The 21,566-nt window shown below is 39.2% G+C and overlaps 1 protein-coding gene across 1 annotated transcript in view; it reads left to right on the top strand.

Annotated features, from left to right (window-relative positions):
- The first annotated feature begins 913 nt into the window (after positions 1-913).
- The window catches only part of LOC137665644 (LIM zinc-binding domain-containing Nebulette), a 149,406-nt gene continuing 128,753 nt past the window's right edge, over positions 914-21,566 (top strand). The window contains exons 1-2 of the mRNA XM_068404924.1: positions 914-1,279; positions 2,305-2,399. Of these exons, the coding sequence (XP_068261025.1) occupies positions 1,211-1,279; positions 2,305-2,399 (164 nt within the window). The 5' untranslated portion in view covers positions 914-1,210. The remainder of the gene's footprint in view (positions 1,280-2,304; positions 2,400-21,566) is intronic.

Below are 21,566 nucleotides of genomic sequence, written 5' to 3'. Positions count from 1 at the left end.
AGCCAAGTACTCCAGTTTAGCTGACTGCATTCTGATTACTTAATAACGCCCAAATATGTGCAGAATTTGTCCTTGCTGTGCACCACAGAGTGCTGCACTACTGAAAAAACATCAGAAAAGGCTGCACTGCATTGGCTTAAGCACTTTCCTCAGTGTGGTTTGTATTCCAGGTAGTTAAACAAGTCCCCGGCTAAGGAAAAATGCATGACTTCTTGCTGTACTGTTCCCACAGCACTAATTAGCAAGTAAAAAATGAATGGCAAAAGCCTGCTCTGAGGAGCTGAATTTACCATTCTGGCTGAGACTTGCTTGCCCCGTGGGTCCGCTGGTGTGCCCCGAGAGGCTCAGCCTCCGAAAGGCAGCAACGCCGAGCCCAGAAACTAATCGGGACACAAAGCTGGAGGAAGGTGCAGACATTCCTCACCGCGCTAACGGGCACCGCGGGGCTGCGTGTGAAACCGCCGTGATGCTGAGGCCCCGCACCTCCCCTCCCCCCCCCCCCCCCCCCACTGCGCCGGCCCTGCTCGACAGGTGCCCGCCGGCGCACGGCCAGGCCTCGGGCCTAACATCGGGGAACGGCCGAGCTCCCCTGCGGCCCCAGCAGCGCCGCGGTTCCCTTCCTCTGTCTCTCCCTCCCTCCCGCAGGGTCAAGGGACCGGCGCTGCCTCAGCGAGCCTCGGGCAGGTGCGCCCGGGAGGCGGCCGCAGCCCGGCGCCCACCCCCCGCGCCTCAGGGCGGTGGCGCGGAGCCCGCCATCTCGCCCCCCTCGGGGCGGCTCCAGCGCGGGGCTCGCCTTCGCCCTCCCCTTCCTCCCTCCCCTCGCTGCGGGCCGCGCCGCGCCGGTGGGTTTGGCTTGGCTTGCGGCTGCAGCGCGGGGCTTGGCGTGAGTCACCCAGCCCGCGGCGCGGGGAACTGAGCGCGCAGGCACAGGGAGGAGGTGGCGGGGGCGGGCGGCGAGCGAACGGGGGCGACAGGCACCGGCTCCCCCACTCACACATGCTGCCGAGCCGCAGTCAGCTGGAGCGCCGCTTCCTCCCCAGCCGCCGCCGATGACCTCCTCGGCCGCCGGCAGCCGCTGAGGACCCCCAGCGTCCCCGTCAGGGCAGGGGATGGTAGATCGGCCGCCCGGAGCTCCGTCCAGCCCAGCCCGCCGCACAGCAGCCTCGGCCGCCGCCGCCCGCGGGAGCCGCCGCCCGAGAAGAGCCGCAAAATGAACCCCCAGTGCGCCCGCTGTGGCAAAGTGGTCTATCCCACGGAGAAAGTCAACTGCCTGGACAAGGTGCTGGGGCGCGGGCGGGCGGGGACGGCACCTCCCGGGCGTGCCCGCCCTGCGCCCCGCTCCCCTCGGCTCTGGCGGGGCGGGCCGGGCCGGGCCGGGCCGGGCCGGCGGGGGAGCGGGGCGAGCCGGCAGGTGGCAAACGCAGCGTCTCAGAGGCCGCCGCTGCGCCGGCATCCGCGCCGCCACCGCCGCGGGCGGGCGACAAGCGCCGTGTCACGGCGCTGGCGCAGGGCGGGGGGCGAGGGACGAGGGGGGCCGTGGCGGGCCGGAGAGCCCCTGCGGTGCCCGCCCGGGGAGGAGCGACGGCGCCGGATCCCTGCGGTCCCCTCCGGCTCCCCGAGGGATGAAGTTGTAGGCGGCCCCCGGCCGGCTGTAGTTGTCGGTGCCTCGCCGAGCTGGGGCGGCTTCGGCTGCCCCCTTAGGCCATGGCCGCCTCGGCGGGGACGGTGGCCGGGGCAGCGGGGTGGCGACAGCCCAGTCCCTCGGGGGTGTCCCCGGTGATGCTCGTTATCACCGAGCACGGTCGCTCTGTAAATAACAGTAATGAGGCTGTGACAAGATGCGCCGAATTAGCGTCCCCGCAAAGGCAAGGCGGTAGGAGCTACCAGAGGAAAATAGCGTATTATGTGCTAAATTTAGTGTCTGTTCAGCGTACCGAAAAGCCAGCCCTCACATTAGTTAGTGATTTTATTTGCGTAGTATTGCGTTCCTAGCAAGCGGTGTCGTTCTTTTCTGTAACGAGGCAAAATGTAAAACTTCTGCTTCAGTTATCTTTAAAATAATCCTGGCAAGGTCAGCTTGCGGAGGTCTTGGCATTCACCTTAGCAGAGAATTTATGTTTCTGGGAGTGTTTCAGAAGCACCTTCAGTTTCATGTGAAAGTAATTCTTTTGATTTAGTTTACAGAGATCTATGATGCATGACCAAAAATATTGACATGTAGCTGTGTCTTTACATTTACTGTACCCTAACATAGCTTTCAAAACATCAGTATCAGAAGTAATTCTACTTTACATTTCTTTACAGTACTGGCATAAAGGATGTTTCCACTGTGAAGTTTGCAAAATGGCTCTGAACATGAATAACTACAAAGGATATGAAAAGAAACCTTATTGCAATGCGTAAGTATTGTAAATGTCAAGTCTTGCAGAAATGCACATGACAAGAAAACCTGGCTGTGGATATTGTCAAATAGGTATTGTCATGCTGTAAAAACTTGATCTAGAGACGTAGCAGTGCAGTCTAGAGCAGTTTAGTATCTTTTCATATGGCGTATTCTACTTGCATTGAAGTGATAGAAGATGAAAATATTTGATTATGATGTGTTTAAGCAGTGTTTTAATATCAGATCTCAGGATACAGGTCCTTTCTCCCAGAAAGCATCGGATCTGGCGCTGACTCCTGTTACATTCATTATTGGCCTGCTGGATTACAGTTGTTCATTACGCAGCTCTCAGTCCAGGGTTATGGACCTGATCAGCATTTTGTAGTAAGAAAACAAACAAAAGTGCTTCTCAGTTGTGTAATTTACCAGAGACAATCTCCTGTTAGAGATCGTGACAACCTATTTTTATAACTGTTATGTTGTTCACATAGCTCAGATTACTAAGATAGATATTTACAAAACCCCTGCTTCTGGTGCTTCGTGCTATTTTGTATTTTGCTTCTCTCAGATTTTGATAAAGAAAATAGATGCCTTTTGGTTGTAGAGTATAATCATGTTGTATTCCACTTTTAGATTTTCTTGTGTGGATTTTGAAGAGTGCTTTGGTGTTTGGCTTGCAAATAGTTCAGAAGAGCATTTTGATACATGTAGAAAAGAGGCACGTATTGTTCTTTGTACTATGCTCCTAAGATTTGCTAAGTGCATTTCAGTACGTTTTCATCTTTAGAAACATTTATAATATGCTTTGTTAGAAGGATATCTCTAAAGAATTTGAAATAAAATTTGATCTTATGTTATTCATATATTATTATTTTCACCTTTACCTACTTAAAACATATGTTTTAAAGAGACAGAATTTTGAAACTATAGACACATTGTAATTTTTTCAGAATTATTCTCCTTTACTCATCTTAAAATATTTGTTTCATGTTGACGTAGACAGTCTATGGCTGGCTGTCACAGAATAGTTCAACAGCATATGCTCATTTCTTCCAAGCTAAAATTGAAGGCAGCCAATGCCTATCTGTCTAGAATAAGAGTTTTGTTATAAAAACTGATGTGCTGCCAAAATTTGAAACACCTGTTTCCATGTGCACAGTTGTACTTAGATTGCTTTAGGAACATAGGGAGTTACACATGTAGATTTCTAGCTTTCCTTGAAGTGCTGCTCTACGGTGTATGGGGGTGACATTAGACCTCTTGGAATAAAGTGTGGTCGGTTGCCAGTCTTACATGCTGTAGAGAAAGCTCTGTAGGAAGGGAGATTCGTGCTTCATCAGGCGGCACACTACAAGTCGAGACTAACCTAAAGGTTATTGGCCCTAGACGGAATTCAGCTTTTGGTACTTCTTGAGTTGAAGTATAAGTACAGGCTTACATCCTTTACAGTGATTAAAACTCTGATAATACTTTGGTGCCTTTACCTAAATTTTTGTGGTTACATTGCAGTGGTGATACTTGGGTTGCTTGATCTTTCCTATGTAATCAGATACTTACTTGTACTTAATAACAGTGTGTGTTTACAAAGTCTCCTTTGTGCTGTACATCGGTGTTTCCATGCTGTGCATATTTAACTTCTATTGTAGGAAAGTTTTTCATCTATGTAGTTATGCGATGTGGTGTGTCCTTCTATTTAAGAATGAGGGGGAATAAGGATAATGGATATGTTATGTACTGTTTAGGTGCTCTTCTTCCTGTAGTTCCTTTAATGAGCTTTGCAGTAGTGATCCTTGAAAAAATAATTTCTATCTTTGAAATGTCTCTCAAACCTGATGTATGAAATGGGAAGAAACAATGTAAAACCGTGAAAGAATGGGTTTCTTCTATTAAGAAGAGACAAAATTTAATGTATAACATCAACAATGTGTATTTAGTTCATAAGTTTTGGTAAACTTAAGTTTTTTGTTTGTTTTTTTAAAAGAAATATTAATCAAATAATCTACGTAATTTTAAGTGTTCTGTGGAACCACGAAGGGAAGACTGAGGTGTGCTTTGTGGTTTCAACAAACTTTAATATCCTTCAAAGGAGGGATAAGATGTTTATGCAAAACTGTGTTTTGAAAATACAGTTGATTTAAATTATCATATTTTGACACAGTACTCTTGCATCTCAAAGGTTACTTATTTCCAAAGCAGACATCGTTATAGTATTTCATATTATGATGTCTTAGCCAGTGTTCATTAGTAAGAGGCAAATCCATTTTTATGTTAAATACTGCTTGATCAGAAAATCAGCAAAGAAAAAAATGCAAATTTACTCGTACAACACCTACAAGCACTTGACAAAGAGCAATTACTGTTAGACTGTTTACTAAGGCCATCCATCAATGAGAGTGTAATTTGTAGATAAAAGTGAAGAAGTATGCACTAATTTGAATGGGAGAGCAATACCATCAAGTTGTTTAATAGGTTTGGAAGCCATAGTTAGCTTTTTGTAAGGACAAGTCAAAAAGCACGTATCTTCAATAATTTCTGTATCTGTTTGTTAGTTCACAGGTTGGGTAATGCACTTAAGTATATTTTGACCTTTGAACTTAAAATATTCCACTCTTTTTTTTCAGGTACTGAAATTAATAATTTTTGCTGTGTCACTAGCAAAGATCAGAAGTTACTTTCAACTGTAAAACATAATTGTGTTTCCATTAATATAAGAAAAAGATACTGATTTGTGAATGTTCAAACTGTACTGTTGGTGGAGGAGAGTAAAGTCAGATGGATTAACAGGAACTAGCAAACCAAGAAGGAATATATTGTGAAATACTTTAATTCAGTGTCCATTAGGAAAGAGCAGAAATACTCGTAAATGCAGGATTCCGCTTTTTTTAAGGGCAAGTTTTTTGTTGGGCAGCTTGTTACATTTCCAGCTAAATGGTTGTATACGTTCCTTGTGATAAGGATACACAGATAGCAAAAGCAATGACTGGGCTGCTGGAACTGGTACAGGTCAAGAAGCTGAGTTGCCGAGTATTGCACTTCTGATACTGTTTTTGTAAGTTGTAGATTTATGAAAGATTTTGTAACTGGGTTATGAGGGAAAACTTTGTCTACATATGCTTGTGTATAATGTGGCTTTGAAAAGAATGAAGAATGATCTTTGTATCATAGAGCTTCCATGAAGTTGCTTGATCCATCTTCTTTAAACCTTTCAATTTTCGTACTTGTAGAGAAAAGATTATACAACTTGGTTCTCTCTCTTTTTTATTATTTACATAATTTGTGAACTGTTTGAGTCAGGATAGTTTATCTCTGCTTGTTTATGTAGTGCTTAGAATATCGTGCTTTTATCTCAGCTGGGATCTCCTCGTAGTACAGTACTCTCATGACTTACGGTACTGTGTTTCTCACTTTACTTGCATTCACATTTCATCTGAAAGGCCTCATACACAATGTTTTAAAGCTTGTAGATGTATAGCATGTGGACACTGCTAGGTTTGCCTTAACAACTTCAGTCTTGCCTTTTATTTGTTGTCTGACTTTAGATGTGCCACATTACCAGAGAGCTGCCTGATTTGTGAAATAATGTTCATGAGACTAAGGGCTCAGACTTGTAGTCTAGTTTTGCCATTCAGCCAGGTGCTATGCATTGCCTGAAGCAGGTGAATGAGCCATTCATTGTCTCTCTGAATGTGCATATAGGTAGTAAAAGAAAGGTTAAGACAATTAAAATGGCTTGGGTAATCTAATGATTTGTTAAATTAAAGTGGCTTTAATGCACATGTGAACCCCTGTTCCACTTTAATATCTGCAGATAGAGATTATTAAATACTTGTTAAATATATATGGAAATGATAAGAAGAAAAGTTGTTGTTGTTGTTTTTATTGTTGTTTTTATTATTATTATTTGCAGACTCAGAGCTGATTCTTCCCAGCTGCACATAACCAAGATGATGCAAGGAAGTGAATGACATTTTGGCAACTAACCATCTGTGTACTAGTTCTCAAGCTTGTTAAATGATTGAGTCATGTAGGTTGATTCTATGGTAACTTATTCTTACAAATATTCATATAAATACTTTTTTGACAGATTCACTAGACCAAAACACAAGACTACTTTTTATGCAAAAAGTAGAAGCTGATATGCATATTTTTGGAATGCTTTCTCCGCATTAGCTATATGTGCTGATGCAAACAGACCTCCTGCATGTGTGAACCCATCCAATAGAGATGTATTTTTTAATTTCTGCAAAACCTAATAGCTTAAGCTTCTGCAGACCTGATATACCCTCTTGCCAAAGGCAAACAATCTCACTATTGGAATAAATCTTTCTGAAATACTTAGTATCTAAATTTTGCTAATTGCCTGCACACAGGGTAGCTTCATTCAAGTTTTTATTTATGACAGTCACCATATGGAATGATTACATAACTTTAGAATTTAAATCTACTGTCATCAGTCTTAGTGTGGTTTATTGACATGAAGAAAAACTCATCATCACTTTATTTTTTCTAGATTTAATTTCTTTTTAACTCATGCTAGTAGGAAATAGATACGCAAATACATTTGAAATGTTGTGATGTTGTTAGAAGAATTGTACTACAGTTTCAATCTGCAAGTGCAGTCAAACGTTGTATTTTAAGATACTATAGGGGAGGGATGAAAAATGTCAAAGTTATTTTATACCAGCTTGGAAATGGTAATAACATGGTACAACCTTCTGGACAGTCAGATGAGCTGGAAAGTGGAAGCAGTTGCTCGTAATCAGTGTATGAATGTGGCCATTAAATGGAATCCATTGTCCTGAAAGGTGAACTGGTGTATGGAAGTTTGGTTGTAGCTGTGAAACATGAGTGGATTTTCTTTTTACCAGTCAGAAAAGTTCTGGAAGGTGGCTAGGAGTGTGATGATATTATTCTTACTAAAAATAACCAGCATTATCTTATTTTTCAGTATTGATTTCAGCAGGTGATTATTTCTCAGTTTAAATATGGTGGGAAGAAAGAAAATTAGGCAAGGAGCAACAAGAATAATCCTTCTGAAATATGATGAAGCCACTTCTAAGAGTTGCAGTAAAGAGAGTGCTCAGAGTAAACAGATTTTTCTTTTCTAATTCTCCAACTGTTACTGAACAACAATTTACTTAGTGTAAAAGGATAACACTGAGTTTGGGTTGAGGAGGAAGATTGTTTTATGGCATGGTTAACATTACAGCCAGTTATGTGGTGTTTTTTTCTTGTTTTGGGCTTTTCAGCTGTTTCTGATCATTAGATTTGATCAAAAGTAAGCTATTTTATAGGTCAACCCAAAATGTTCATTCTTCTAAAAAGAAACAACCCAGAAACTCCCATGCAAACCTTTCCAGAAGGCAAGGGTTTGCACTTTATTACTTTATTAACTTTGTGTATTGAAGACTTTCCTCTTGGGATGTAATACAAAATGAGTAATGCAAATAACAGAACCACTAGAAAAACAGTTGGTAAGGGTCTCAAGTCAGAGCCAAATACACCAATGTCATTTAAGTCCATTATTTCTTGTTCAGCAACCCATAAGTATGGACTCCAGTATTTGAAAACAGTTATGTTTCCCCTCAGCCATCTTTTCTTTAAAAAAACCAGCTCTAACTCTTTCCTTGTAGATCATATTTTCTGGTAATTCTTGTTTCGCTACCTTCGGTTATCTCCAAATGGTCCATATATATATATTATATAATATAATTTTTGAATTGCAGCGCCCAGTAGAGCATTACCAGAGCTGGTAGAAGAGCAAGTGTGCCAATGCAACTCATATAATTTTTCTTCTAAGTCCCAGTACAGTCTTTAACATTTTTTGTTTATTTGTTGCAAAACCCAAACTACTGTTAAGTCATGTTCAGATTGTTGTGGGCTACAGTTTTATCCTTTTATGAGAATTGCAACCTCAGCAGTTGTTATTATTCATTATCTGAGCAGTTAATTGTTCTTGGCTAAGCACAGAATCTTCCACTCGGTTCTCATTGGACTAAATCTCCATTTTTCCCCAGGCTGTTTCTCCAATTTGTCAAGTTCATTTTATATTCTAATTTTGTTCTCTAATGTGCTTACAGCCCCCTCCTATCAACCCTCCCACCAGAGAGCCTGTAAGCACGTTGCAAATTTAATAAGTGTGATCTTCATTTCATCACCCAGGTTGCTAGCTGAAGGCCTGGAAGGGTGTTGGGAGCAGTATGTACCTCTGTGGTCTGATGCAGCCATCCCTTCTGTAGTGAGCAGTGATGAATAAGTGAAGTACTTTATCTTCTCTACCTATTCATGGAGTGCCAGATCAAGCATTAAGTTCTGCATGAGAAGGAAAATTTGTGAAAGAGCGTAATCGTTGGGGGTATTTATGCAAACTGGTCTTAAATTTGAGGGACAGCTACAAGTAAAGGAAATATACATTCCTGCTGCTCAATGCTGTGGTATCTTACTTGGTTAATTGAGTATTAAATCCAAATTAGTATTGGTGGTATCCAGTAATGAAAAGGAAAGTAGGACAAGAAGCCGAGCCTATTTGCTAGAACAATTGAAGGAGCTTCTTAGGCAAAATATATCTGAGTCTCTGAAAGGTGTTTGATGTATATCTGTCTTTAAACTCTTTGAAGAAGGCACATGAGAACACTTTGTCAGAGTTGCTGAATACTGTGCATTGAGGCGGATGGTGGTTAGTTGGAAAGGAATTACTAAAGAATAATCATCACTGACACTCAGATATTGGGAAGAATTGCGTTGTATTTTGATTGCTGTGACTGTGTCTGAGTAATGGGATACAAAAATATTTCTCAGGTTCCATTTCAACATGTTCGGTTGGCTGTGTCCTGATTTCGTGTTTGATCAAGACCTGCATATGACACCTTGCATGCATGTGCTAGTGGGTGTGCAGGGAGAGGACTCTCTGAGGTCCAGCAGGTCCCTTGGTTTGCATTGTTGCAAGCTATGGAGAGCACCATGGAGTGCTACAGCTTAGCTGCAGCCAGCCTGCTTCCCTGCTGGTGCAAATGGAGTAGAAAAACTGCCCCGAGGGAGATGAGTTGTCAGTTTTTTTCTCTCAGAGCAGGTGAATTCTTAAGACTGCATTGAGCCAGTACTGTCACGTCTAGTACCTGATGTGACTATAGGGTCTGTGTTTGGAATTCACGTGTTTTAATATTCTGCTTATTGGTGTAATTGCTCAAAAGGGACAATTACAATTTAGTGTTACTTGGGATGTTGCTGGGGCAAATAAATAGAAAATATGCAAATGAATATTGTACATTTTATTTTTATTTTTGTGCAAGACTGCAATAAACATGACATTCAAAGCTATTTGCAAGAAGTGCTTATAGAAATCCTTGTGTGGAATCCTGATCTGGTGCCAGTTTATGTCTTGGCTCAAATAAATATGTGTTTTTAATTTTTATGATCATTGCTCATCATAAACTGCAGATAATTTTTCCAAGGAAGTACGTGTACATCTCCTCAGCACCTGTAGTCATAGAATATATTCAAAATATATTCTTAGGGGACTGTAGTTACTGAGGAGGCTGCGGGGAGACCTTATCGCTCTCTACAACTACCTGAAAGGAAATTGTAGTGAGGTGGGTGTCAGTCTCTTCTCCCATGTAACAAGCGATAGGACGAGAGGAAATGGCCTCAAGTTGCACCAGGAACAGGCTGCCCAGGGAAGTGGTAGAGTCACCATCCCTGGAGGCATTGAAAAGACATGTAAATGTGGTGATTAGGGACGTGGTTTAGTGGTGGCCTTGGTAGTGTTAGGTTACCGGTTGGACTAGGTGAACTTAAAGGTCCTTTCCAACCAAAACGATTCTATGACACAATTTCAGTAAGTGGGATTTTCTTTACTTGCTAGTGTATTAGCCACTGTTGATGCACAACATAATCTTGATTTTTCTTAATAGCTATTAATTTCTGTACTCATTCCTAAAGATTGATGAAGTTCGTTTCATTATATTTACTAAAATATTTAGGCAACAGAACAAGAACAATGGATGAAATTTTGTGATTCCAAATCATTTACTTATTTGCATTGCATAGCCTGAGCTTTGGAAGAGGTCATGACCAGTTGTAACAAACATGTGAAGTCTTGATGGTATGTTTTGTTCACAGCTTTGTGATTTAACTGTTTGGAGTTTTGAATGTTCTAAGCCATAGAATTTCCTATCATATTTGCCAAAGAACTTAAAAAAAGAAAAGTATTTTCACTTGGCTGAATTTTAAGTTCTGTGGAGCTCTGCTAATGTTGATGGTCAAAAGTGAACCTGCTGTCCTGATATCCTCTATATACTTTATAAAGCTTGAAGAAAAATAAGTGTATGTTTCAGTCTTTCATGTCACTTTGAATTTTTGGAGTTGATGATGTCAACAGGAAATGACAACATCATGTCCATCAGCTCAGTGTCAAGAAGCATGTTTTGCTGTTTACATATAATGTCAATGGAAGCTTACCGTAATTATCCAGACAACATACAATCTTGGCTGAGTGGTCAATTAATGTTATTTTCATAATTTTGAATATTGTGGGGTGCTTACAGAAACCTTGCTAAATTTAGAGATTGTAGAAGTTACACTGAGGGCGGAGTTTGGCTGTGTGATGTTGAAGTTCCTTGAAAGGGAGACAGTAGGCAGGACTTGCAAGGGAAAAGTTTGCTGTAAGAAGAGGTGGGTAAAGTACTTGTTGAATAACTTATCTGCCTCAGTATAAATGACACCAACGAATTCATGCTGCCTGTAGTTATGTCATCTCACACAGCAACTTTTTGAAAAAACAAAATCCTACAGTTAATTCTCCTTCTTGATTCACAGATCAGTCTGTTTCTGCTCTCTGTGCCTCCCTCCGTCTTCTGATGCTGGAGTTGATGTTGCATCAGAGTTGGCCAAGCTATTTTCCTTTGCTTTCTGTTCATGTTGCCTGTGTAATTTTTATTTGTATCAGGAGGAAAAGTCTGGATGATGAGCAGTGCAGAATTTTTAATCTCTCGTATTTCCTTCTCCACCTGTCTCTCCTGCTCCCCTCCTCCATATCCTCTTGTTCTCTGTTGCGGTGGAATTGTGTGGTGGTAGCTGATCACATAACATCTTAATATGAGGAGGGCACAAAAATGTACGATCAGTGTCACACTTGAGAGAAGACTACAGCAGCTTAGTTTTGAAAATGAAAAACTAATTGTAATTTGGCCAGTAATCATTTAAGCAAAGGCTTTTCTGGGAAGTGCATAGTTAATCTCTAAAGAGGTTTTCGTAAAATGTGGAACTATATGGAAACTGTGTAAGTTTCCTCCTTGCTTCACAGTTTCAAAAATTCACACTAGTTTGTTTTTTTTTTTTTTCCCTTAGGAGAGCAAATGTTTGGAGGTAGTCCATCATGTTCTGCCTGTCTAAATGGCAGCATTTTTCACACAGGTGTATTGGTGTAATGCCACTTTCACAAATTTAAAAGTAAATTTGTGCTGCATTTTAATTTAGTTATACCTTAGGTATTTTTTTGAACTTGGCAAACAAAGTGGTAATAGCTGTTTTTGTTTTGTTTTATTCCGGTTTTACTCTGGAAGAATTCAATGCTTGTAATGCAATTCCTTCTAACATCAGAGAACTATAAATAGCAATACTTAGGGAAAGATTTAAAAAAAAAAAGAGATGCTGATTTTAGACTTAATTAAAATGCAAGTGGCTAAGTTTGTGGAGGAGAAAAGTGGTAAGATGAAATATATTGCCTAAATAAAAAAAACATGGACTATTTCTGCGGAACAGTATAGAGCGGCATACATTCAACACAGTAGGGTATTCCCATGTTGCATAGCATTGGTTGTGTGCATCTGCGATTGCAAGAAGGAAGACATTTCTGACTGGATTTGCCAGGTCATACAAAAAGAAAAGGGGCCAATATGAGGATTTCTAGCAACAGAAGTGCTCAATAGGTGATGATTACCTAGGAGATAATTACCAGTGTTAGAACTGGCAGCATGCTTGGTATGGGGCTGTAAGGGAGGTTGTAGTCCATGTTTTAAAGAACCTGCTTGAAAATATATATGTAGAAAAGCAAAGCTTCCTAAAGGACTCAGATTTATTTTTTTGGAGCTACTGTTTGTGTTTGATACAGTGATGCTAGTGCCTTTGTTGATGTTAGTATTTGATGGATAGTAGGGAAGTGATATTGATGGCGGGATGAATAAAGAGAAGGAATGTCTGTTGGAAGAAGCTTTGTTCAAAAAGTAATTGCTGAATGGCCCATCATGTAGGCGTATTTGATATAAATTTTGCTGTAACATTGTAAAGAGTTTTATTTTAAAGTAGTTGCTAGGAATTTGTCAGGCTATCAGAAAGCAGAGATGAAGTTTGTTACAACAGTTATTAGCATAACTTGTTGAAAGACTGTGGTGTTAGCACAAAATTTTTAGGAGGAATGGGGAAAGGGAAAACCAGGCTGGAGGAAAAAATAGCAGAAGATGTATTTAGAAGAACAATATTCGCTGAAGTATGTGAAAGGAATTGACACCTCTAGTAAATGAGACTGAGGGATAAATATTATGGGAAACTTAATAGTGATGAAGTGTCTACTTACACGAGGGGAAAAAAAAAAAGAAGAGTATGCATGCATGCAGAGAAAGCACGTGTAGATGAAAAGATAAATAATTAATTTATAAAAATGTTGAGCTTTTCAATTTAACAATAGCAAACTAAATTTCTGAAATGGTCACACTTTTAATTAGGAACAGGGTACTGTCATGGTGAGTGATCAGTCGGGAAATTTCATGAGCTTTTGGCTTATTTTGATCTGAAGATCAAAAGCAATATTAAACATAGCCATTCTCAGATAACTCACTGTTTAAACTGCTGTATGGCTTATATGTTGGAACTCTATATTAACAATGAATGGAAGAAGCTGGAAAAAGAAAAAGGAAGAGCAAGCAGATGAGCTTTGGTTGAGTTAATGGTCAGTCTCTTCCATCTCATGCTTCTCCATGCAGCCAGGTCTCAGTTCTTGCAGGGGCTGACACAGGGTATTTGCTCACAGTCTGAGTTCTGTTAATTCTGTCTTATTTTAACAATAATAAATTGATATTCAGAATAGAATAAGAGATACTGTTATTATATGAAATATGATTTGGTTTATTGTCGCTGCAGGTACTGAAGATTTCATCCTGCTTCCATAAACTTGCAGTGAGGTTTTTAAATTGTTACAAAGTTACTAATTCAGAACAAATATCAGGACAATAGGAAAAAATGTAATTTCTCACTTAATTTTATGCCCCTTGAAAAATGTTTCTGTATAATGAAACAATAGGCTACCAAATAGTGCTCCCCGGAAGATGAAAAGCTTGAAGGGAAACTAGGTATGGCGAGAGTTGTGTGAAAATGAGAACAGCATATGTGATTAGTTTTTCTTATAGTCTAATGCAAGCAAGGGTGTATGGCAAACTTTCTTTTTTTCCAATGAGATGAAGATGGATATTCTTCTGGGCAGCAGTAACTTAGATTGGTGCTGTTAATGTTTTGTATTTATCAATTACGAACAACTCAACATTACCAGAGAATTATTTTTGGAGTTTGTTTTGAAATGTAAGAGATTCTCTGGCTCTATAAGCTGCTTCAGTACCAGTGAATATTTTTGTAAAACTTGGAAAACTTACAAATTATTTATAAATGGGGCTTTCTGTACTTGTTACTTCAGGAAGTTTGGAAAGACATTCTGAAGACTGAACACAAGCTGGTCAAGCCTTGTATTAATTCCTCCTTGTGCTAAAGACCTTCTTTCAGGAAGATTCTCATCTTTGCGGAGGAGAGACTCAGAAGAATAACATCCAATTTCTTGTACTGATTAAATGGGTAACTTTCATGACCGTGCTTGCTGCTGTTTCAAGCCTCATTTGGGTCAGCAGCAGGAGTCTCTCTTACTGCCCAAAAGGCAATGACAGATTATGTCTCCTATGCAGAATAATACTGTATATGGAATATAATAACAAAAGGAAAATTTAAGCTTGTCAAGCTGGATATGGACGTGAAGGAGACTATTGTGCTTTTAGAAGTTAAAGGGAATAGGGTAACAATGGTTATTTTTCTCTAATTACTTATTTCACCCTGAGAATGGCAGCTCCCCTTTTTCGTAGCTTACTCCATCCCATCACTTCTGCCGTGCTGCAGACGTAGGCTCTGGTGGAATTAGTTCGGTGAACAAACAGGCCCTTTTCTTTTCTTCTGCCATTTTTCTTTGTGCATCAGCAAAGCCACCTGGCTGTTCCATGTCAGATCTCTCCAGCGGATTTCTCATCTCCATTGCATGCCTCAGGTGTGACGGTAATTCAGCATCTGATGTGCTGTGACCATCAGATGCTATGGTGTGAGAGACAGGTGTGTCTCCCTTGTATTTTCCATCTGCACCGTTTGTGTACATCTTGGGTCTTGTGTAAATGTTTCAGAATCTCTTTTTTGATGCGTATCTTCAAACAGACTGCTACAATAAGGCGCTACTTCACAACTAGGATAACATATTAATACATGCAGTTAATAGTAACTATACATCTTACACCAAAGAAATCGGAACTGCATGTTCAGGAATAGACTTATAATGGATCTTTGAAGTTGATAGTACAGTAGATTAACTGTTCCTGGTAATAACTAGTACTAAGTAATTTTGTACCTGTTCTATTTTTTTCCAGTGGAACAATTTCTTACCAGGAGATGTTTTGCAGGAATCTGCCAGTTTCAACTTTTTTTACCTGTAGGAATCTGTATTTCAACTGTGTTGGTTTTATAGTAGCAGAATGCTTAATTTCAGCAACAAAGTATTTAGCTTTTTCAGTTGGACTTATTTTGCTTAGGTGTATTTTACCAAAACAACTTTTATCAAAACATTAAAATATCATGTGTGTTGATGATATATGTTATTTTTATTATAGTTGTATATTACATTTAGTGTTATGATGACAATTTACAAATAAGAACCTATAACTGTGGAAGGAGATAAATACATTATTTTCAAGAACATGGAGTTGCTATAGTGAAGAACCCCAGCTATATTACTTGTGAAGGATAGCCACTTTAAGAGAAGATTTTTTTGAAGAAAAGTTTGAATATTAAAAAAGAAATCCAGATCACAGTTCTTCTCAAAAATGAAGTGTTTTTCCCAATCACATGTAATGTTAAGAATGCTTTGTGTATTCATGCAATTGGATGTGAGAGGCTCTGCTGCTCACTGAAGTGTGGAACTCTGAAGGAAGTTTGTAGTAGTGATGGCCTCATGGAGCACTTTAATACACGGACTTTATAGCTGTTGCATTCTCCAGTTTTTGTTTTCTTCTTATTAAACATACGTTCTTTTAATTTTATTAGGGCTTTATTAACAACTGTGTTGTTTCTTTTTCATATAGGCTTCAATTAACGTTTCTGGTCCACTCCCTATTACTTTAGTATGTCAAGCAGTGTGTCCGAAGACTACCCACAAAAAATATGTAGACCATTGCCCTGGAAAGCGGAGTCATAAGCTCGAGCGTAGTTAACTCCAAGCAATCCCAAGACTGGTAAAATGCTTACAGAGACAGTATTTCTGTATATTCCAATCTGATTTTCTCCCAGACACATAGATCTAGCTTATTTTGAATTGGATTCCTTTCCTTCTGTGGTTTGTGTTTCCTGTATGATCATTCTGGAAGGTTTTGGCTCAAGGTCTAAAACAGATACTGTATCTGCTGAAGTTTTTGCTCTTGAAACGAAGTTACAGAATAAAACTTAGTCTTATAAACCAAGCATTCTTTGGAACTTGATATCTTCTGTAATCACATGTGTGATTAATATATTGCTAGAATGGAGACTATACCTTTAAACATCAAATAATTTAAAAGTTTCTGATAAACATGTTTTATATCCCATGAATGACTGTTCTTTTGCTACATGTGTATCTTACTTGAGAGAAACCTTTAAGAGAAGAGGCACTCTCTTATTTGCACAGTTGGCTTTTCTTACCTAAGATACAGACTAATGTCAGTTTGTATTATGTTACTAGGAACAGCTATGTCCCATATATACAATGAAACATAAAGATACTTCTTTGACTAGTATCTTGACAGTTTTACTTTAGACTGTTAAAGTTAGGGAGATTTTAAATTTGACTCCTTGGCGCTTCATTGTTTTTCACAGTGAAATGACCTGTTACGGTTTTGTACATTTTCCTTTGCAATGTAACTGCTTAGTAACTATGAGCAAATCTAAGTTAAGATAAAAATGATTCCTCTACTTTTCCTCACAGCTGTATGCACACCTACTTTCACCCGAAGCAATCTTTTTTTTAATTCTAAACTTGAAAAAATACCCCTCTAAGTGCTAAACAAAAATATATTAATGGTATTGTTTTCCTATCCTTATTATAGTGAAAAAGTATACTGAACTGTAAAATATATTATTATTTGAAAAATGTTTATTCTGGAAAGAACTGTGTTGGTCATTTCAGTACATATATTGCTTGCAATTTTTATTTTGGGCAATTATGGACAGATATTTTTTTCTGTCTCAGTGTAACTTGTGAGAATGCTTATGTTAATTTTCAAAAGTTCTTTTTCTAAAGCAGAATAAGGGAAAAGTAGTAACCTGGCACTTTCTTTAAAGAAATAAACAGCAGTGGAAGCCTTCATGACACCATTTTCATATTTGGTATAATGCAACTATACTAAAAAGTAATCTCTCTTGGTTATAGTAAATTAAGGAGTAGATGGACAAGAGCTGGGAAAACATCAGCATTCAGAGCTCTACAAATAGTCAAGGAACTATCAATTTCCCCAAAGAAGTGATGGGATTATTTTTGAATAGGGGTGGCGTAATCACACCTTTAGTATGTGGAAGACGCTGGATATGAATCCAGGGGGTAATGTTAGAAGTAGACATCTGAGCTGGAAAGATTTTCTATATGCCACAATCTTCATGAGGGCTGTACTAAGCACACCTTCATAAACAATTCTGTTGATGCATAGGAATTCATCTCAGCTGTGTTAGCCTTGCAATATAGACAGCTGAAAAACAGAAAATACTTTCTGTTCCCATAAAAAATCAGACCTTAAAATAGGAATGCACTGAACGCATGAAAGGAAAAGATCCTGCAGAGTCAGAATGTCATTTGTACCATCATTTTTAAGGTGAAACAATTGAAGAGCACTATTGTCCATTATTTCATTTGTTCGCGGAGTGCCTATTATTGTCATAGTTGAATACCTTTTACGCAGGGGACATTAGTTATATAAAGCTGATGGGCCAATATATTATAAAACAGTTCACATCTCTGATGAGGGGCTGGAGTTCTTCATGTCCTGGAACATCACTATGAGGACTGACCGGTAAAAGTGAGGACATTTGACTGAAACAGCCTTGCCATAAGTGTAGAGTGTTAAAGGAAGATTGACGGAATTAAATACTCAAAAATACCTTGTGAACTGTAGTATGGTGGTAGTTTTTTTCATGCACTGCTTTGAAGAGGATCTTTTAAAAGTTAAAGGTGCTTTTTAGATGTGGTTGCAAATAGTCAACTTAGAACTGTTGCTCCTATCTCCTAAGATTCTCCCATCACAGGAAAATGGTAGCGTAGATGGTGTCTCTGAAAAGTAATTGAAAAAAATAATTGAAGTAGGCCACTACCTACTCTACGTTCTGTTTTCTCAGTGGAAGGAATTAAGAAATACAGCCTTTTGTACTTTCTTCAGTGTTCCATTTGTCCCCCTTTTCCCAGCAGGAGAGATGTGTGCTCAGTGGAATATCTTGTTATGGTTTGATTTCATTCTTGCTGTAAGCAGAAAAGGTTTTATTAACCTTACAAGAAGATGTACATGTTAGGATAGTGGAGAATGTGGTTAATTTATATTTTGACTGAGTAAGAGTCCTAACCATAGGACAAGAAAGGCTTAAAGCAGCGGGGTGAGAAGGACTCACTGCGCAGTACCACTGGCACAAAGTAGTGGTATATTAGAGTGCACTCTGGATGAAAGTGGAGTGGGGAGGTACAGCAATGTGACATTCCAGGGAGGCTGGAGTACGGACCAAGTTGTCAACGCAGGAGAATTCAGAATGGAAAGGGCTCTGCACATATTATATGTTCTTTAAATGTTTCAAGCAGGCAGAAGAACTTAAAAATCATGAGTGAATAAAGCTGGCAAGTTTCCCCTTCTGCTCCATCCACACAGGTTGTTAAATGATTCTCCTTGACGAGGTAGCAGAGAGCCTGCCAAGAGTGCATTAAGTGTCGTGATTAATGTCTGTCACATGTTTATTCTCTCATCTTCTCCACAGCAGGTGGTGTGTATATGCAGTGCAGTTTTTTTTGTAGGTTTAAAGAAAACAAGACTGTGAAGATGTGTGTATGTGTAAAAGGAGACAATGTCAAAGAAATGGAACGTGTGCTTGGAGCAGAAAGGGCATGTGGTGGCCCCGAGTTCCTGGAAACTGGGCTGAACAAGGGACGAATTGCCTCCAGGAAGGTTCTGTCTCCATAGCAGATGATTTCTGCTGTTGTTGTCGAGACTTCTTGTGAGCCAGAAGTAGTAAAATCACAGCCGTCTTCCCTTAAATTTGGGTTGCCTTTTAAAATATTTAGTCACGTTCAGGATGAGGTCAGGTAACTTGAACTTTGAAACTCTGGGGAAGGGAGCGCTGACAGTGGCAGAAAGGTTTCACGTGCTTGTGACAACCTCTTTTGCTTAGAGGGTATTCTCGTCTACTCAGCTGGAGTTCCCTTGCGTTACTTGATAAGCTCACTGCATGTCTGAGCGCTGGAATGATGGGGACATGCATACCAAGTGCAGCCAGTTATTAGAAAGGTGCTTATACTTAAGTGTATTTATGACTGGAAAAAAGGCTTTTTTATACTTTAAGTGGAGCAAAAAAAAAAAAAAAGCACTGTATTACAGTATTTTTATTTCATACTATATGAATGTGATTTTTTTCTTAAGAGTTTTAATGATAACTAATAATACATTATTTAAAGTAGTATTGATTTTTGTATCGTTTGGATACCATTAAGTGGAAGAATGAAATGCATATGATGAATAATGAAACTCATTTGAAGAAGTTTGTAGTTATTTTATCTGAAAAATATACAGTGATTCTTAGATCTTTGCATGATTCATTTTATGGTCGAAATACCTACAACTGATATACACAGATTTAAATTTTTTATGTATCTAAACTAGTTCAACAACCATAAAACTAAACAGGCCTTTTTCCTTTAGTATGAACACGTTCAACTCTCTTTGGCTATTAAATGTGAGGTTGTATTTGAGTATCGTTACCTTGGAATTTTAATCTCATTTATACGAGGTCTTGGTTACGGTTGCTTAGTAACATGCTGCGGAAACAGATTTGTTGATTTATGATTATGTATCTACAATATCCTTATAATTAAGGATGTTGTAAGGAAAGCAAATACACAATGTGTATTTCAGCTGAATGTTTCTAATAACCTCCGTCTTCACAGTGTATCTTACAGCGTCTTTATACCGGTTGATGTTTTATGTAACTCACGTGACACCTGACTCACACCATTGTATGTGGCTTGGTGGTAGTTTTGGATAATGCTGATTTGCCATTTGTAGGTGAGTCTGAAATCCTGAGGTTTAGCAATTGGCTTCCATGGGGCTGCAATTCTGATGTGGCAGTTATTTTCTAAGACTTGCATTGATATCAGGAATATATTAGGAACAAGCTGTAAGAGAGAGAGAAGCTCATGGTTCATTTTTACATGGTGTTACACTTTCATTCCCAGGAGAGAGAAGTGTGTTAGAGATTAAGCATCATAAGATTTGTAAAACAGCTTTTTTTGACAGCTAAAGGAAGTATCTAGAGAAGTGTTGGCTGTTGCATGTTGCATGTCTTCAAGTATTTGCAATTAGTGTATTTTAAAGTTTCCTGAAATCTTTAAGGTCTTTCATTTCTTTGCAAACAGGTCTCAAGATTTCTGTTTACCTCCTCTGCAATGTATTGCAGAAGAATTCAGAAACTGAGAAATTTCTAAGACTAGCATGCTTATTGTGTAAAATGTCTGTGAAAGCAAAAATTAAGCAAGCACCTCTGAGGCAGATGGAGTGTTATAAAATCCTGGAGCCTACTTTAAGCACAGACCCAATCCCAGGAAAAAAAGAAAGCAAATAAATTTAACAAATTTATAAATAAAACAAAACTAAACATCTTGTATGATGAGGCCTGAATTTAATCTGCTGTTCTGTATGTACTTTAAAGCATAAAAAGCTTGTGTTCTTCAACTCAGAACGTTTAAACAACTCTTAGGCCAGATACCTGGATGTTTTGTGCAGGGCCAAACATGTTGGTGTTACATAATGAAATAATATACTCTGCGTAGTATATTTACCTCAGTTTCCTTGTGAAATTAAGTTATTCAGGTTCCTATCAGGCTCAAAAAATTTACTAAGACCCATACAAATCGATACCTGTAATTTCTTCTTCAGATTTTTTTTTTCTGTATCTAATGCAGGAATGCAGAGGAAATAATTATTATTTTAAAAGTGCTGTTCACATGGCTCTGTTCGGTTGAATGTTTTGCTCTCTGCTTTCAAACGCTTGTAAGCTATTATGTTGTTCCACTATGGTCATATCCCTTGACTGGAAAACTATGGGTGGCATTCATCTCACCTACCTTTGATATATCCCATGCCGATGTATGTAAGCTGAAATCATTGCTCTACTCCCATTTTTGTAGTCGGTGGAGAAATAAATGCTTTAAGATTTCATTTCATCTGACTCATTTTATGATAGGTGAAACAGACTTTATTCATTGTTAGTTATGTTAACTTAATCTTCATGGACTGACTCAGATACAGAGGTTTACTTCTCATGAAGTGGATCTTCTCCTGTGTGTGAGAGCACCAGTTTACAATGGCTGTCCCGGAACAGCTGTCAGAACCAAGTATCTGCATTTTCTGGAGCTCCTACCAACTCACATTTCCAATCCTTTTGTGTTTCATAGGCACTCAAGCAAGTTTGTGGGAGAGAAAAGTTTTCAGTTGTTCTATTTCATTTTTTAAGGCTATTTCTGAGCTCTACCTGTCATCTCACTGCACACTGAGCCCTAGGAGACTGTGTCCCTGCACTGTCGTCGCCTTCAGATTCTTGTGTTATTCAAACCTGCATCATTAATGTAAAAACAAAACAAAACCCAACAACTGCAGAAAAATTTAACATTTTG

This window comes from Nyctibius grandis, chromosome 7, assembly GCF_013368605.1.
Source record: "Nyctibius grandis isolate bNycGra1 chromosome 7, bNycGra1.pri, whole genome shotgun sequence".
Classification (NCBI taxonomy): domain Eukaryota; kingdom Metazoa; phylum Chordata; class Aves; order Nyctibiiformes; family Nyctibiidae; genus Nyctibius; species Nyctibius grandis.
The sequence above is the reverse complement of the archived record's forward strand: the minus strand, read 5'-3'. Positions and strand labels throughout refer to the sequence as shown.